Source organism: Cimex lectularius, unplaced genomic scaffold, assembly GCF_000648675.2.
Source record: "Cimex lectularius strain Harlan isolate CLEC.00 unplaced genomic scaffold, Clec_2.1 scaffold46, whole genome shotgun sequence".
Classification (NCBI taxonomy): Eukaryota; Metazoa; Arthropoda; class Insecta; order Hemiptera; family Cimicidae; genus Cimex; species Cimex lectularius.
In genome coordinates, this window is record NW_019392654.1 from 1,162,614 (window position 1) to 1,182,603 (window position 19,990).

At 32.4% G+C, this 19,990-nt stretch overlaps 1 protein-coding gene and 1 long non-coding RNA gene across 7 annotated transcripts; one reads left to right on the plus strand and one right to left on the minus strand.

Annotated features, from left to right (window-relative positions):
• Nucleotides 1-806: 806 nt before the first annotated feature.
• LOC106672880 (zinc finger protein 709-like) lies at nucleotides 807-15,674 on the minus strand. Of its 6 annotated transcripts, XM_014404661.2 has the most exons (4): nucleotides 15,243-15,674; nucleotides 8,086-8,161; nucleotides 3,034-3,104; nucleotides 807-2,926 (listed from the first exon to the last, which is right to left on the minus strand). In XM_014404661.2, the coding sequence occupies exons 2-4, from the start codon at nucleotides 8,135-8,137 to the stop codon at nucleotides 1,610-1,612; spliced, it is 1,440 nt and encodes a 479-aa protein (XP_014260147.1). In that variant the 5' UTR covers nucleotides 8,138-8,161; nucleotides 15,243-15,674; the 3' UTR covers nucleotides 807-1,609. The 6 variants fall into 6 exon arrangements, with proteins under 6 accessions (XP_014260147.1, XP_024080345.1, XP_014260148.1 ...); XM_024224577.1 differs by lacking the exons at nucleotides 8,086-8,161; nucleotides 15,243-15,674 and adding an exon at nucleotides 5,322-5,340 and having other exon boundaries at nucleotides 807-2,976; XM_014404662.2 differs by lacking the exons at nucleotides 8,086-8,161; nucleotides 15,243-15,674 and adding an exon at nucleotides 5,087-5,157.
• Nucleotides 5,608-6,206, plus strand: LOC112126142. The gene is made up of 2 exons (XR_002909787.1): nucleotides 5,608-5,720; nucleotides 5,799-6,206. It is a non-coding gene; the product is annotated as an uncharacterized LOC112126142 (long non-coding RNA).
• Nucleotides 15,675-19,990: the final 4,316 nt, after the last annotated feature.

Consider the following 19,990-nt stretch of genomic DNA (forward strand, 5'->3'; position numbering starts at 1 on the left):
TCGGTGCTATACAACTACAATGGGCAAAATAATTTTTGAAAAATTGTCAAGGAACTGCAGCTGGAGAGCACTACATCCAATGCAACGTTTAGAAGAGCTCTGTTAGGAGGTGATTCAGTTATGGTGTAGGGTGGAATTTCTTTGGAGGCAAAAACAGAGTTATACATTTTTAAAGTTGTCACTTAATGCACAATTATATGTGACAGACAATTCTTAAGGAATATGTGGTGCTGTTTGCACCTGTTATTGGCGAGCGATTCCAGTTTATATAAGATGACATGTCGCCGCCAAGGGTCAATATTCACACTGCCAGAAACCCTGATTTGAACTCCATTGAGCACTTTTGGTAGCTTAAATGTTGGGTAAAACAAGTTAACGAACCTCCTGCAACCTTAGCTGAGCTGAAAGTTGCATTAGTTGAAATTTGGCACGGAATTGCTCAAGACATGGTTAAAGGCTTAATTAAAAGCATACCAAGAAGATTGGAGTGTATAATAAGAGAAAGAGGAGGTAACACAACCTATTAAAGATTTTAAAGTTTATTTTGTAATATTTTTTTTTTTTTTTTTTTTTTTTGAGTGAGAGAGAAGTATTTTTAATTTAATTAGTAACAAAATTCTATACTAAATAACTGAATTATACCAAAATGAGGTGTTATGTTATTGAAAAGGTAAGTACATATAAAAATGTTTAATGAAGAGTGGTTACACAAAAAAAACATTAATTTTTTTGGTTGTTTTGCAAACAACTGAAAAAAATAAAAAATTTCTGCAGTAGCGTTTTAGATCGTTTATTTATTATAAATGTTCAGTTTTGTTTTACTCAATTACTTTAAAAATAGATGATATTGTACAGAATAAACACAAAATGAACAATTTATTGGTGATAAACTTGTTACCAACTTTTATACAAATCAAAGATAACATAAATCCTTTAATTTAAAAAAGAGAAAAATTAAAATGTAAGCCAATTTAAAAGAGACCACAACTTCTATATAAATGTTCTCAAATTCAAAGAGACTACAAATTCTATATAAATGAATAAACAATTTTTGAACATTTATTAATGTAAAATGTGAAACATACACAGAACAAATTAAATTAAGTAATAAAAATAAAATAAACATGTCCAAAGTAATTTGTAAAATAACTTCTAATTGTAAATCTTAACTCCTTTTAAAGTAATGCTTATAAGACTTATAAAATCAAATCTTTGCATTACAATGTGCTAGGACATCTATGTATATTGAAACTACATGAAAATATCACCAACTCTTAGTTTCACTTAGTTCATAAAAGGTTGAGAGCAACAAGAGTAACCATTTTTGTGGCTCTGATATACTTTTAATCTATGCACGCATAGATACATATAATCAATTTAACACCACATTGATTATATTTGCATTTTTTAAATAATTTTTGCATGTGAATCTAAGTGTGAGACATAATCTAATACTCAACATTTCCTGTTTCTCATTAGAAACATGCTTGGCACATTTTCATGTGCTTCATTAACATTCCTGTTTCAAGCCAGGGAACAATACACATTCAAACTTGTTTGATGTTTAACTACAATTTATTTGTTATCAATGATACCTTATTTATTACTATTATGTTGTTTTTCTTTGCATTAGGTCTTGGTTGATTTTTTTAATATTTGAATGCTTATATTTTACATGGGCAGCCATGGCCCCTTTATTAGTACATTGCAAGCCACAAATTTTACAAATAGCATCCGTCAAATGTTTATTCTTTGTATGCATTTTTAGAGCATCCATATTGTCAAATAACAAATCACATTTGTTACATTTAAATCCCTCTACTACTGTACTTTTAAAGTTTGAATCCAATTTGCCGATACTGACTTGTCTTTTTTTTTTAACATAACATTTCGAGTAGGACTTGTCTGATTTGGTCTTAGATTTGCAATTATTTCTAACATGTAAATCATAATTATTCTTATATTTTGTTGAGAACCCACATTTCGAACAATTGTATTTTACATCAGAATGTGACAGTAAGTGATTTTTGAGAGCTGAATTATTTCTAAACTCATGGCCACATTCCACACAACAATAGTCTTTTTCAACAATGTTATGTAAAGAGATGTGAACTTGTAAATCATAAAATTCTTTAAAGACTTCGACACACTCTGGGCATTTATGTCTAATATGAGTTCTCCTGTGTTCTTGGTAAGTGAATTCATTAGTCGAGAAATAAGGGCATTTTTTACAGTAAAACGTTGTTATGTGCTTTTTTATGTGATATCGTAATTCTGGCTCTTTAAGACAGGTAAAGTCACATTCTACACATGAGTAAGGTTTTTTCAGATGAGATTTTCTGTATTTCTCCAATTCAACTAATTTCACTGATGTATAATTATTTTCAGAATGTTTCAAAATGTCATTCTTAGAAAGGTTATTCAACCAAGCAAAATGTATACTTACATGTTTCATAAATTCTTTTTCTTCCAAAACTGTAAACGAACATTCACTGCAAGAATACACTTTTGCAAAATGAAATTTTGATATATGAGATCTTAAACTCACATCGCTGTCACATGTGAATAAGCATTCCATGCAATTGTAACAATGTTCATTGAATACATGATTGCACAGTTCATTTTTATCAGACGTCCTGAATCCACAGTCTATGCAGACGTTGTCTTCACTGTGAATCAACAGATGTGCCCTTAACTCATTTGGATTTGTTGCTGAAAAAGAGCAATCGTTGCAGGGATAAACTATAAAGGATTCGTTTATTTCTGGAGTCCTGTGCTTCTTATTAATATGCGCTTTCAGTTCAGCTACATAATTTGCTCTGTATGGACATTTTCGGCAAAAATAAATAACTGAAATTAAATCATCCTCTACTTCAGTTTGCATGTCGCTATATAATATGACCATTGGAATTTTCTTGTCTGCCGCCTAAATGCCCGGAAACATAACAATCAATTTAAATCCTTTAATGAGGCATCCTGTAATTATAATTTAATAATTATGTAATGATAAAATATTGATAAGTAAAAAATTACCTTAGAGTTTACATATTTGTTATCCATTTTAGTAACATAATGTGAGAAAAATGCCCAAATCAAATGTATGCCTGAAATAAATGAAAAAGTAATTGATTTTAAGAGACTCCCACCATGATAACAACTACATTATGTATAAGATCTGCACTTATGTCATATAATAACTTTAAATTGGCTCATTGTGGTCCATTTTGTTAATGTATTTTATCAAAATGTGGTGGTTCATTTATTGAGCCTAAGGCCCTCCACACATGGGTCGACTCAACTTGAACTCGATGCAGCTGCAATGCAACCTCGGCTCAATCTAAACGTGAGGGTTTTTATACACAGATAAATTTTTGTTCAGTCTACTCGTATTTTGCCAGGAGGGTTCTCACCACATAAGTGGGTTTTGTAAAGAGGGATATAATGAGTGGTTCAAGCGATGAAGAGGACATTGGCATATTCTTCAAATGAAAAGGAGGTGAAGAAAAGAATGGGTATATCTGCACAATCAATAACTGATTTAGCCGCAGAAGAAAAATAATTGAATGCACATTATGTATATAAATATATTATGGGAATGTAGCCCCACTCAGAGGCATGCAAAAAAGTTTATCAAAGGACCATCTGAGAAAGTAATGGCAGCACTACTAAATCTAGGATGTGTAGAACTAGAATAATAGTTGGACGGCTAACTGGATAATGCAGACTTTGGAATGGCAGAAACAAGTCTGAGTAGATATTGCCAAGAAGAAGAAACAGCAAAGACCTCCTCTAATGATTCGAAGGCTCCGTTCTTCAGCTGAGATTCCTAATCCTGGGAGAAGAAAACCCAGGGCCTTAAGGATGCCCAGGGAGTCCTTGAAAAAGCTTTGGAGTCACATTCAAAGCCTTAAGGGATGGTTAGGCTCTAGATTAAAAAAAAAAAAAAAATCGAGGTGTACAATAGACGAATACTGGTGGATGCCTAGGTCATAAAAAGGCCGGTTCCTATATAATCTAATCTAATATAAATATATGTATATCACATAATATATTTATTTACTTTTTTGTTCATTGCGAAAGTTCTAATATTTTTTATATCTATAAATCATTAAACATACAAGAGGTTGAAATAATTTGTAAAACTCATAAAAAAACCTCATTCCAAGCCTTCGCCATTGTGTCCTTTGCGGAATAAGCAGGGAGCGTATAATTAAACAAGTCAGGATGCTTTTCCGCCTCATGTACAAATGATATGTTCGAAGACTCATGCAATACTAACCATAACATGCAACTAGCTTGATTTTTTTCAGTGCACTGTGTCGAGTTGCCTACATACTTGCACAGGAAAGAGAGTTGAGACAAAAGTTGCATCGCATCGAGCGTAAGTTGACCCGTGTATGGAGGGCCTACGCCTACTGCCTCTTTACATAAACAATTTAAAACTATGAATGTTCTGAAAACAAGTTTTGTTCTAGCAGTTAAAGTTCTTATTTTATAAATCTCTCTTGTGACATTACTTTTTAAAATTCTTATTTATTTACTTTTTTTACATTTAATTTGTAAATGGGAATTTGAGTCATGAAATATGTTTATGTATCTCTGGAAATCAGGTACAGTAATGTGAATTTATAACTTTCAAATTAAATGTATTATAATTGTAATTATATGTAAAACAAGTAATTATATAATTGTTAGTGTATATGTAAAAATGCAATTCCTTCAATGCATTATCATACAATACAAATGTCAATTGTGAAGAGGCTGCAGTAGGTATCAACAGTTATAACTAGAGTATAATTTTCATATTAATAACAGAATTTTAAATATTTTGTTTTGCAAAACACGATTCTTTTAATTATGTCCAATGGTTATTAATGTCAATGACTGTCAGTTTAAAAAATTATTTATCAATATAATATTATAAATGTATAGTGTATGTATAAAAATATATATTTTTTTGTAGACAATCTATTTGGATTTTGTGAAATTTAATTTAATAAGCTTACAGAATTTGAAAAAAAAGCCACAAAATCTCGAGGTCAGTATTTAAACAATTATTTTTGTTTTAACAATAATAACGCCTCACCATCAACAAGTGGCGGGTTACAACCTCACGGGAAAATAACGCGAAGGTTACGTACAACTCACATGTGCCCGTACTTTTTTTTTTTTTTAATTTCAACTAAAAAAAATATATATATGAATAAAAAATAATAATGGAAATGACAAGAATATAGAAAGCAACTTTTTGATCTAAATTAAATGATCTGATTTTCTTGTTCCAACGCAACAGAATTAAGAGATATATCGAAAATTCATACCATTGTAATCAGTCAGCGGTGAGTTTACAGTTTTTATTATTTTATTTATTTTAAATACCTATTTTAGAAATAAATTTAGTTTTATAAACATAGTAAAATAATAATAATAGCAATAATAATAAAATATTCAAGGGGGCGTCGGTGGCCACAACGGTGGCTTCAACACCGCGCTTATCACTGTCAGGTAAAGGTCCAGGCATATAAATGTGGTGTATTTCAAAAATACCGGCACCCCGAGGATACATATAACCTTGTAGTTGAAATGCCCTCATTAAAAAAAATAATAATAATAAAATAAATAAATATATATATATAATAGACAATAATATATTCTTTAAAATATGAATTATTTACAATCAAACGATGAAACCACATTATGAAAGAAAGCAGAACAAAAAGGTAAAAGAAACGATCTTAAACACTTGTATTTATTAATAAGCTTAAAATGTAATGTCTCTAATGAAGATTTTTTAAAAGGGTTTTTGGGGAGTTGGTGCAGAAGACAATTCTTTCCTCCACTACGAACTAAACAGGTCTATCATGGAGCCCCTACAGCTTATAGCCATATATGTGGGGAAGTGTGCTTTTACTTGTAAAACTGAGCACTTTCCGTGGGGCCTCTTCATGGATCTCCTTCGGTATGAAAAATGTCCTGCCGAAGTGGCTGTACCATAGACATCTAACACTACATTCACAAAGGATATGTGTAGGTATCTCTGGTTTCTCCTGACAGAGCTAGCACGTTTCCGTCCCAGCCTTACTCCTTAAGGTGATAGTTAAGGTATAGAGGCATATAATTATCCTCACAATCTGCCTGTTTAGGGAGAGAGGAGTCCTTTTGCCTTAAATTTTGAGATGTTTATAAATCTCTTGGCTTGCCTCAAACGGGGTATTTGAGTTTTTCTTTCTCAATCCATTTTTACAATTTCATCTTAATTTCTACAGTACTGTGTTGTGGTTTACCAAGGTGGTGAGAGGGTTACCCTTTTTTGGCTAATTGATCAGCCTGTTTATTTTCTTCTTTGCCTTCATGTCCAGGAACCCACTTTAAGATAATCTTGTTTTGCTTTCCCAGAGTTATTAGGCAGTTTAGGCACTTTCAGACAAGTTGGCAGTTGAAAGCATGAAGCATTGCTCAATGTATATTATTCTTGCTTACAAATTCATATGGCATGCACCAATGGTCTGGGGCCATTCAAAACTTGTCTTCAAACAACAACGAAAAGTCTTGAAAATTTTAATCCATGTAAATTTTTGAGATTGCTGCAAAGAATATTTTTATAAAGTTAATCACACAACCTTGTTTTGAGATTAGAGATATTAGAGTGTGTGATGTGTAGCTTTAAATGAAGATACACTTGACAAACTAAACTACAAAGATGTACATAGTTATGAAACAAGAAATCCTGATAAAATATTACATAAGAGGATTAACCTAAAAAAATGTGAAAATGGTTGTAATTAATGGTCCATACAATTTTATAATATAATGCCTGATAAAGTGAAACAAAATTGTCCCTGGTAACCTCAGCATTCTATTTTTCTGAAGTTTTTTTTTTAACCAATGATTCACAGATTTAGATTAATTTGTAAGAGAGGATGTATGGACATGTATTTATTTGATGTATTTGTATTGTTTGAACAACATAATATATACTTGATTCATGTTGTTTTTACAAGCTCAAATGCTATAGACCTGAAACAAGCCAGCGAGGCAACAGAATGTACTTCCCGGGGAAACATATTCTAGTTTCGACTTCGCAATTCTGAAGGATAAGGCTAAAGTTTTAAAGGAGTGATGAATCAAATGTAAAGTAACTACTTGTACTTACTCTTGTTAATAAAGGTTATCATCGTTGATTTATTCCCTGGAGAGGGAAAAAAGACAAAACCTCTGTATTCTTATTTTGCAATACGTATTTCTGCAGTCTCCAGTCTGTCGCAGAACTACACAAGTAGACAATTTTTGGGAATACTGATGTGTAAGTACTAAAAAAAGTACAAAACTGTGACTTAACTGTTAGTGGATAAAATGATGGGGAGGTTTGCTGAAAGTAACAAATTTAATTGCTAAGTGGTTTAAAGCTTTTTAAAACTTTTCTGGCATTCTACGATTTAAAAGGGGTCACTTTTTAATTGCAAAGTAATACTTAAACATGTTACACTGATTTAGTCTTGGTGTGATTAAAAGTTCAATAAACAAACAATTCGCTTTGAGGGTTCCCTCATAATCTATTTTTACCCCTATTCTTACATAACTAGTTGCATATCTATTCCAAATGGTTTGGTTTTGGTTCTGATCCCATTTCTCAGTCAGACCGACCATGATTGTAATTGTCAATAGAGAAAATAAAGACAATTGTGCTTTTTTTATTGTTAAAAATTGTATTATAACCACCTAGAAAAACAACTCTGATCATTTATTGTCTGTTTTTTTTTAAATTTCATGGGTTATGTTACACTGTAATTCACATGGGCTATTTAGTGATACAGTAGTTAGGAACCAAACATTCAAACTTACAAACAGCACATAAATTGGAACTGTGTATCAAACAGTTTTAATAAATTGATAAATCAATTAAAAGAACTATACTTACAATATACTGTATTGAAAAAAAGTTTTATCTGGGTTTCAAACAGTTTTTCAAATTCATTAGTTTCGTGGTCCGCTTGACCAATTAATAACATACAATTAATTAAGGTTTTTAGTCAAGATAAAAACCTTAATTAGTTTTTCAAATATTTTTATTCACTAGCAAATTACCTCTCTCACACTGACATTGGTTTGATTGTCTCAGATTATTTTGGTCTGCCATCTTCAGTAGTCAGTCCAAACATACCTGGCAAAATAGTGGTAATGCTTGTAAACAATATAGGTTTTTTCAACATTATATAGGTAGTTAAACATCTTATGCTATCACTTGCATGCTTTTCTTTAGATATATTGACACTCAACTACAAAACTTCTTTTGTAAAATAAAATGAAGTGTATAGTAGCACTTATAGGAGGAAAAGGTTTTCTATAAGATAAAAACTAATTTTCATATTGAAAAGTATATATAATATACAAAAAAAAATTAAGTACAATAAAATAAAAATTGATATAAATATAAGTCTGTTTACTTAGTCGATTTCCAGACGTCTTATCGACCAGAATATTCCATATCTTTCGTGACCAGAATATTCCATATCTTTCTTAAAATTAGTTATAGATAAAAACAGTTGATTATACATATCATATTTTGTAACACTTAAAATTTAAGTAACAACCCTAGTTTCAGTGAACTTATCACAATATAGTATACAAAGCTAATCAGTCTAACAACAAACAGAGAATTAAGCCTTAAAACAAAAAATTAGAATAGCAAAATGTGTGCAATAACCCAATATGAGAACAGACATAAACATGAACACAAGTTTTAGCACATAGAATTGGTATTCTAAACAAGATCCTAAGTTAAGCAATACATACATATTTATACATTTTTTTTTTACTTTCCATTTCTTGTTTATGTGTAATATTTTTTACTCTAAACTCTCCAAATGGCACTTTTACTAAAACAATAACAAAAAAAATCTTTATGGTGTGAAAACCTGATAAAGATATTTTATGTAATCTGATCTGAATGCTCTGGTAAATTTTTCTCCGTTGAAGAGGGTTGTGTGTCACCAAAAACACAAGAAATTGATTTTTCCCTTGGATGAACACTTTTTAAATGGTTCTTTAGACTCTCTTTTTCAAATGACTGGTAATCACATTCCATACACATAAATGGATTGTCAAGTTTGTGTGATAACATATGTTTTTTCATAATAAATTTTCGTGAACTTTTAAAATCACATACAGCGCAGGAGAGAAAATTGTTATGTTCTTTTATGTGTTGTTTTAAATGTTCCTTAGATTTCCCTTCAAAATCACACTCTGTACATAAATAATTATCAATATCATGAGTCTGAATATGACGAATTAAACTTTTAGCTATGGAACATGTGTAACCGCATTCAGTACATGAGTAAGGTTTATATGACGAATGAGACCACAAATGCCTTTTCAATGCATGGGCATAAGAACATTTATAACCACACTCAACACACATAAAAGGCTTTAACTCAGGGTGTTTTATTGATTTGTGTCTTCTTATGGATTGTGGAAATCTGCTTTTATAATCACATTCAGTACAAGCATACGGCTTTTCACCTGTATGTATCATCATATGTAATTTCAACGAGTATCTGACAGAGGTTTTATAATCACATTTAGGGCAAGCATGAGGTTTTTCTCCAGTATGAGTCATCATATGCATTTTCATAACATAAGAAACAGCACATGTGTAGTCACACTCTTCACAAGTATATGGTTTTTCTCCCTTGTGGGTTTTTATATGAACTTTCAGACTTTTCAGTAATCTACATTTATAGCCACATTCCAAACAGACATACGGTTTTTCGTCAGAATGAATACCCATATGACTTTTCAAACTTTGGGAAGTTGTACATGTATAAGTACATTTTGTACATGAAAACGGCTTTTCTCCTGTATGAGTCATTCGATGAATTTTCAGCGATTGAGATGAAGTGCATGAGTAATCACATTCAGAACAAAGGAAAGGCTTTTCTCCTGTGTGTATCATTATATGCTTTTTTAGTGTATAAGAAGTAGAACATCTATAATTACATTCCTGGCAAGCATAAGGCTTTTCACCTGTATGAATCATTCTGTGAATTTTTAAATATTGTGCATTTGTTCCCCGGTACTCACATTCTGAGCAAGCAAACGGTTTTTCTCCTGTGTGTTTCCTCATATGTCTCTTTAAAGCTTGAGATGCTGCACATCTATAGTCACATTCTGTGCAAGCAAAAGGTTTTTCTCCGGTGTGGGTCAGCATGTGAGTTTTTAAAGATTGTGAAGATGTTGTCTTGTAATCACATTCATCACAAGTGAAAGGTTTTTCTCCAGTATGGGTGAAAATATGAATTTTAAGAGAATTTGAAGTTGTAAAACGGTTGCCACATTCTGCACAGGCATAGGGTTTTTCCCCTGTGTGAGTCATTATGTGAGACTTTAATCCCTGTGCTGTAGAAGTTCGGTAACTACATTCAGTACAGGTATAAGGCTTCTCTCCTGTATGAGTTCTCATGTGTGATTTGAGGGAGTTGGATGACCTAGTTCTGTAGCTGCATACATTACAACCATAAGGTTTTTCTCCTGTGTGTGTCATTGTGTGAATTTTTAAAGCCTGAGAAGTTGTTCCTCGGTAATCACAGTATGAACAGTTATAAGGCTTTTCACCGGTATGCACAACCATGTGAATTTTCAAAGAATGGCTAGTTTTGCATTTATATTCACAGAGAGGGCACGAAAAAGGTTTATGATTAGAATGTACTAATAAGTGCGATTGAAGTTGATATCTTGTTGCACTAGTGTAATCACACTCAGTACAAGCATATGGTTTCTCCCCATTTTTATGAAGCATGGTATGTTTTTGCCATGATTTTATAAACATGGTTTTGAAATCACATTGAGAACAGACAAATGGCTTTGTTCCGGTGTGCTTCAACATGTGGGACTTCATTCTTAGTTGACTTGTACATGCATAAGGACATTTGCTGCATAACAATGGTTTTCTATCAACATGTTTTGATTTTTTATGGCTTTTCAAACCTTGCGCTGATATGCATTTGTAGTCACATTCCGAACATGAATAAGGCTTTTCACCTGTATGCGTCATCAAATGGGTTTTTAAAGATTGAGCAACTTTACATTTGTAATCGCATAAAGTGCATGCAAAACGTTTCTCATCTGTATGGGTCATCATATGACTGCGTAAAGACTGGGAAGAAATGCATCTATAATTACACTGCAAACATGAAAACGGCTTTTCTCCTGTATGTCTCAAAATGTGTGTTTTCATATATTGAGATGATATACTTCTGTAATCACAATACATGCACACATGAGGTTTTTCACCGGTATGTACCATCATATGGGTTTTAAGTGAATGCGAAGTTGTACATCTATATTCACAATATGAGCATGTATAAGGCTTTTCTCCAGTATGCTTCATTCTATGTGTTTTTAAACTTTGGGAAGATGTACAACGATAACTGCAATCATGACAGACGTAAGGTTTTATTCCGTTGTGTGTATACATATGAATTTTTAATGCCTTGTTGGTTTTACATTTGTAGTCACAATGCTCACAAGAAAAAGGTTTTTCTTCAGAATGTGATAACATGTGGTTCTTTAAAAGTTGAGTCCTGGAACAACTGTAATCACACAATGTACATTGAAATGGTTTTTCACCAGTATGCAACATTTTATGGATTTTTAGAGACTGTGATGTTCTGCACTTATAACTGCACAATTTACACTTATATGGTTTTTCCCCGGTATGTCTCATCATGTGAATTTTCAAAGAACTACTAGTGATACTAGCATAATCACACTCAGTACAGACATAAGGTTTTTCACCGGTATGCCTCATCATATGAACTTTTAGAGATTGAGAAGATGTACATTTATAATCACAATCGTTACACAAAAATACCTTTTCTTCTACATCAAATTGATTTTGTTTTTTACAATTTATGGAATCTACATCACTGAATTCACAATTTGAACCAATAGACAAATTTGATTCTGCAGATGTCATTTTCGTCTATTAGTGTTATGAAGTACAACTGTATTATTTAAATACCAATATATCTTCTTAAAAATTTATTTAAATATTAATTAATCTTCTTCTGCTGGAAAAAAATCTGGAAAAAAAATGAAAAATTAAGAATGATTCTTCATTTTTTTAGTATAGAAAATGTAAGTATATTTTCAAACTAATAATACATTAATGGTACAATGAATAACATCTCAATGATAAGAAATTATTTAATTTTTTTGTTAAAGTATTTACTTTTCTTGTGTTACCCTTAAAGCGCAATTGCATATTTCAATATTAAGCTGCAGTACCTAACAAAGACCTCGGCTATCAAAAAATAAATAAAAAACATTAAAAGAGACAACAGGCTTTTGTTTTCCACTTTCATAATGAAATTAATAATAATGTATATTAATCTAAATTAAAAATGTTTTTCTTTTTATGATAGGAACTACCAAGGGGGTCATTTTCGTCCCAGAAATTTGTGTCAAGAGCTCCAACTCAGGTGGTCCAATGCGCCAGCAGCAAGATGAGCTGGGGAGAGACAGATCTTTTGAATGTCTCTACTGACAACGTTTTACTCGGCATTTGAAGGGGTGTAGGTGTGTGTGCCACCACCCTCCCTGGCCAAATCACAGATTTAAATGAAACTGTTTTCGATGATACTAGGTCAAAAATATCAGATACACGGTCATGCATTCTTGCCAATAGACCTAGGAGTCATAAAAAAATATAATACACATCATACATTTTATGTAGTGAGTAATGTGTGGTATTTAGTGACCGTTAATTAATGATTATTTGGAGATCGCATCCCACGATATGCAAATAATATCATGTAATATTATATATATTATAATATGGCATACTGCCTTCACTGGGTATGTATTTAAGTATTATTATAAAAATATTAGGATATTTTGTACCTGCCTATTAAGGAGGATATGGATAAGAAAATAAAAATGATATATATATATATATATATAATATTACATATATATATATGTACATATATGTATATATATATATATATATATATATAGATNTAGTCATTTTTGGGTTGGATTAGCTGGGCAAATTTTTGCTAGCCATTTTTCAGTGTTTCACTTAAAAATTCATAACTTCACTGAATTTTATTCAAATTCAATGTCATTACAGAAATTACATTTCTGGACTGCTCAAATAGAAATAGTTAATAAGTTTACTTGGGTGTAACTCTTACTTCTAAATTATCTTTTGGTAAACATATATTATAAACTATCTAAATAAGTTAAACAGGGTTTAAATACTACTTGGCAGCTCTTCATAGAAAAATAATATACATTTTGTTATAAACTGTGATCATTTAATACGGTTATCAGAGCCATAGGTCGTTACAGTACTAAGTTTGGGGTTCGTTCTATTTTGATCCTCTGGAAAAAGACTATTTCGATTTTTCATCAAATAATTATTTAAATTACTACTTACTGCTACTGTAGGTACCATTATTACTACTCCTGGACCATTAAATTACAATTATGTAGAAATTAGTAAATTAGTTCATGAAGATCAAGTAAATTAAATTAAATAATATGTGGAATTATATTCTTAATAAGATTATTGGCTGTGATCAAGTAGAGTACAAAAAAGATTTCAAGAGAAACGTTAATGAATGCTATTCTTATTGAACTTATAAAGGTCTGAAGTTCAATCTAGCAGAGATTCAACATTATCTAAAAATGTGTGGTGATTAGTGACCTACACGTATTTGTTAAATTTAAACAATGTTTGTAAATCCCAGGCCCTGAAGATGATCTCAATAAAGATCGAAAAGTTGGCACGACAAAGAAAATGTTTTTCTAAAACCTTCGTCAAACCAGACCACATCTCACGATTTCCGAATAATCATTATCTAAAAAGCAATTTACCTCCTAATTGCATAAAGTAGGTAGTGAAGTTGTGTTCAGGGGTGTAGGTAAGTTTGTACCATTTCAATATGACCCTGACAATTTAAAATATTGTTGGCTGTGTAATCCAGAAGTTAAATTTCTCACGAGAAATCATATTTAAATATTTTGTAAAACTAAATATCTCTGGCAAAGAAACTTTTCAGCACTTGAATGGTCCTAATTAGGTGTTTTTTATTTTTTATGAATTACGTAAAAATGCCTATAAATATGGAAAAAGCTTATTATAATTTATATTGTAGTATTTATTAGTCAACATATCAATTTAAGTTATTTAGTGCATTTTTCGTTTACTTAAGTGTAGTTATTAAATTAAATGCACCATTTATTTACAACTTCAACACAGCTTTACTTTTATAATGATTTACATTAGGTAAAGAGAAAATACGACTCCTCTCAATTATGGCTGTCCATTGTTATTTTGAAAATATGAAAACATTTCATTTCATTTTTTTTAACTCGCCGTAATGTCTCAAAGTAGAACATCTCATAGCTTTATTGAAATCAACTAATATTGGAAAATCCCCATTTTAATTATGGTAAATTAAATATGACTACAAAAAACGCAATAAGCAATTGCCAAAAGCCACAGACAGTCCAAGTCGTAAAGAAGTCCACAGACAAGAAGAATTAAAATAATGTAAGAGACCTCAGCACTTTTGTGATAAACAGGTGTGTGTAAGAATTATATCAATAAATCGCTTATTGTTTATTTTATACATTATTTATATATTTAAAACTGAGTAAAATTAAATCGAGTTTAAATGTACAACTGATAGAAATTGGTGATTACGATTTATATTTAAACAAAGTACTAGCAAAAAGTCATTTATATGTAAAATCGATTAACATAGAAATCATCTCAAATTTAATATTTTATGGAAATATATTTTTAAAACAAATTAACAATAATACCAACGGATGGTATTTTATTAAAATATTACACGATTGTGAAAAGTATAATTTTGTACCAAACCAATTGTTTCAAAAAAAATTAATTGAATGAAAATCTAATTGTCTCGGCTAAGAGAATCTAACAAAAATCGCATTGTAATGTTAATGTACCAAAATTTAACATTACAAATTAATGAAAATGATATGATTAAAATGATTCCATCGTTCTTGATTAAAATCTCGAAATGAAACTACATTTTTAACTTTTATTATTTAAAAAATATATATGTATATTGTTTGCATTATATTTATTTCATAAGACGAATTCATAAATCAAATGAAAAACGTTAACCGCGAATAAGATTTCTCCTGAATCAGTTGTTTACATCAACAAAAGTATATATTGGGATTCTTCCGGTAATACTTACAAAGAGAGAAAAAGCAGGTTGAGTTTTTAGCTACCATGTTTCCTTGGTAAAAACAAACAATCAACTTAATCAATACTTAAAAGATTTCATGATAAATATGCAAGGAAAAAATCACGGGTATGCAAAACTGAAACTAAAGTGACTAGTGTACATTCGCTGTATTAGTGTAGACTGTACTACTTCTACTAGTAAGTAGTACTGTACACAATACCCCAAGTACAAACACAACAAGAATATCGACGATGTCTCAACACAGTTTCGTTTCGTCACAAGAGTACTGAAGTTGACAGAAGAGCATTAACAACCAAAGGGACAAACAGAGATGTCTTATGGTGGAATGATGAACTCAATAGTCTGAGAACTAAAACTAGAAAACTTTTTAATAGAGCAAAACAGGATAGGTAAACGGGACAACACGAAAAGCTTTAGGAAAAGTTGAAAAAAGAAAAATTCTTGGAAGGGATAAAGACATTTTCTATTGCCTCCAAAACAGAAGATAAATCCCCCTCTTAGTAACTAGTTATAGACTCATTTCAATGACTTATACATTGTACAAACTATTAGAAAAATTAATAGATAATCAAATCCAGTGGTTTCTTGATTCAAATAATTTATTGCCTTCTTGGCAAAGTGGTTTCAGAAAGGGAAGATCTACACTTGTCCTATCAAACGAATAGGAGGGAAGAGGTTATCATCTGCCGACTCAGAATTAGACACACAAGAATAACACACGGGTTCATCTCCTGTCTGCCTATGTGGTGAACGCCTAACCATCGAACACATCTTGTGCCCCCCAAGGAACTGCCAATGGTTTTACACATCTTCCTTACACCTCCCACTTAAACAACTCCTACAGGATAAGCAGCAAATGGTTGATAAAGTCATCGGGTATCTTAAAAAAATAAAACTATACAACTATATATAACAAGAACACTACATTAACATACAAATAACATAAGCAACAAAATTCGGCTGGCTGTAAGCGCTCCCCAGAACTGACACACATACGAATCCACATACACACACACACACATACCACTGAACACATACGCACACATAGCTACATAAAGGCAATGATAGCCCTTGCTGGTTTTTTGCCTATTAAAAAAAAAAAAAAAAAAAAAAAAAACGATAATATAGTTGGTTTAGAGTTTGACATTCTGAATGCATGTAATAATGGCGACAGAGCCCTAGCTGTTTTCCTAGATCTAGAAAATGCATTCGATCAAACATGGAGATGATTAATAATAAACTAACTTATTAAAATGGGTATTAATGGTAATGTCCTAAAATTTATTGTAAATTTTCTATCTGATAGACATTTTATTGTGAGATGCGGGACAGCTGAATCTAAAGAATTTATCCAAGAAAATGGAGTGCCACAGAGTTGCATTCTTAGTGCCATGTTGTTCTGCATAGGACCTAATAATATTACTAACAAAATAAATATTCAGAAATTGTGAGAGTAGAGTGGTGTCAGTAGACCAGACCGCATCTCACGATTTCTGAATAATTATCGATTAATGGTCACTAATCACCACACATAACAAAATAAAGTTACCAATTCAGATAATGCTTTATGCTGATTACATTGTTATTTATCTAAAAGGAAAAAAATTAAGTGTAATAGAAAAAAAGTATACAGGAAACTCTGAATGCTGCTTCCAATTGGCTAACCAAAAATGGTTTCAAGATTTCATTGTCAAAAACTAAAGCGGTCCTTTTTGCAAAGAGAAGGCCTCATACGAATATGTCAGTTAAAATTCATGGCACACTAGACTTTGCTGATTATGTCCGATATTTAGGGGTTATCTTCGATCGTACACTTAATTGGTCTAAACATTTGAAAACACTGAAAGTACAATGCTTGAATTCTATCAATTTTCTCCGAATAATTAGTGGAATGACATGGGGTGCTGATAGAGTTAGCATGCTAAATATCTACCAATGTCTCATTCGCTCTAAACTGGGCTATGGGAGTTGTGCATATGGCTCTGCTAGTAACAGAACATTGTCCATGATTGAACCGATACAAAACTCAGGTTTGCATCTAGCCATAGGTGCATTTAGATCCACTCCATCTATAGTGTCCATGCAGAAGCCAGAGAATTGCCCCTCAAACATCGGAGATTAAGACTTGATTTGAACTTTGCAGTGAAAATTCTCCCATGCCCTTCTTATCCTCTAGTGTTCCCTTTTCCAAGTCAAAACTCTATTGTCAACAAAAACATTTTCCATCTAGAGTGGCTGCTCATTTACAATTAATAAATGCTGCGATCCCCCCTCTCTATCAAATTGGAGTTTCATCTAAATCGCCCTGGCTGCTTCCAAAGCCTAATCTATGCTTAGACCTTACTAAATTTTTAAAGCAGAATACTCCCCCCCCCCTACATGTATAGTCAAGAATTTTATAAAACAATAGATATCTTTTCGAATCAAACATTATGTTTTACAGATGGCTCAAAAAATGATGTAGGGACAGGTGCTGCTTTCTTCACTTATAATAATAATGCACAGTATATGTTTACCCTACCACCTATATGTATCAGCTACATTACTGAGCTTACAGCAATAGCAAAGAGCTTAACTCTCGATTGTCATCTGTACTGACTCGTTGTCGAACGCTACTGGCACTCAAAAAACAACTTTTCTGTACATCCATTAATACAAGACATCCTATTTTCCATTGAATCTCGACAAAATTAGGGAAATAGTATAGTGGAATATTTGGCAATGAGAAGGTGGACCATTTGGCAAAGCAGGCTGTCCTTAATGGAGTTAAAGTTACAAAAACACCAAAATCTGATGTGACAGCTTGGCCTGAAAGAAAGTCTTGACAGCTATGGCAAAAAGAATGGGAAACGACTTCTAATGTCAAACTTAGGGAGATAAAAGACTGTGTAAAACCTTGGGCCTCATCTCATAGGGGTTCGAGGCCCAAAGAAGTTGTCCTTGCTAGGCTCAGAATTGGTCATTGTAGGCTTACTCATTCTTATGTCATGGCAAAAAAGGTTCTCCGCTTTGTGATGTTTGTACAGAAAGAATAACAGTTAAACACATTTTGACAAATTGCAAAAAATATTAAGGAGAAAGACATCGGCTGGAAATTCCAACCAACATCAAAGACTCGTTAGTTGGTGACTCTGACCAAATAGACAAACTACAATTTTTTTTTCCTCCCGGAAAGAAGAGAGCCCCAACCCGCCCACCGGGGAAAAATGCGGCACCAGGGGACTACACCTCAAATTCCAATTTGACTCAAGTACGTCCGATCTCCTGGTGGGATGTGCGTGTGTGCCTGGCCATCCACATTCCAAACCGATCGGGGACGGCTATCGATGTCCATGTACCAGAGCCACCCCAGCGCCACACACCCCCAGCAACCAGACAAGGGACCCCCCCGCCCCAGGCAGCAGGCCAGAGACAATTATCGTCTCAAATAGTTATGTGGCACTCATGGACAAATTTAATGATATTTGTATAAATACAAAGATCTTTAGGAAACAGTAGACATCTATAATCAAATGGTTTGTCCAACGTTTTTAGTTTATACAGTTCATCAAACATTTCTTTCCTTTCTTTTTCATACTGTGAACAAACCATAAATATGTACTCTAGGTCTTCTGTTATCCTACAGCTCTGACACTCTTTACTGTTCCTCTGACCAATCTTCTGTAAATAAACGCCACATATTCCATCATTAAGTCTCATTCTGGTTATTATCGTACAATTTCCTTTATTGGTCGTGCTCAGGTAGAACCAAGGTTTTTTATTTACGTTTGGATTAATTTTAAAATAGAAAGAGCCCATGTTACTTCTTTGGATCGTACGATTCCATTTCCGGGAAAGTTTGGCATGAAAAAAACTTTTAACGTCCTGCCATGGGACTGGAATATTGTTCCATTCACCTTGTTTTATAGCATTCTTAGCCAACTTGTCAACAATTTCGTTTTGTTCAATACCAGCGTGGCCCTTAACCCAGCACAGGCAGGCCTTTATTTTCCTATGTTGTTCCAAGATATATAAACAGTCCACAATATCATTGATCATATAATTTTGGGAATTGAGATTATGCCCCTCTATAGCTTGTAGTGCACTCTTTGAGTCGGACATTATCATAAAATTGTCACTATTTAACTCAGAAATGATAACTTTAATGAGCAATATGGACCCCAAAAAGGTAAAATACGATATCTTTGAAGATTGCCTTAGGAAGGCCTGCGAGAAGTCTCCCTATTTTTAAATGTCCTCTTTTTCAGCCAAAAACGCTAACAAAGCACTGGTGGAATCCAGAATGTAATGAAGCTTTGAGAAAAAAGAAACAGGCTTTGCAGTATACAAAGCATCACCTTCAATAGATTAGTATTACGCATACAAAAAGAAAGAGGATGAGTTCCATAAAGCGATAAAATCTGCTAAGCATAATTCATGGAAAACATATTGTGATGGTCTTAGCAATCAAACCCAATCAAGGATATTTGGAGAAAGCTTAAAAGCTTAAAAAATATGCATTCTAGAACTAGGCCGATTATTCAAGGGGAATGGACGAAATCGTTTGTCCATAAACTCTTCCCCCAAGGCCCTATACAACAGCCTGAACAAACAAATCAGAATCTATGTCCATTTCTGACAGATCCGTTTACTATTGAAGAATTAAATATCTCCCTCAAAAATACGAATAATTCAGCCCCCGGTCCTGATAACATTCACTATTCAATGCTGGCAAAATTGCCAAGCTCTTGTAAAAT

What these genes read in the sequence shown, in the direction of transcription:
- LOC106672880 (XM_014404660.2), bottom strand. Translation starts at nt 11,974, where the DNA reads ATGACATCTGCAGAATCAAATTTGTCTATTGGTTCAAATTGTGAATTC.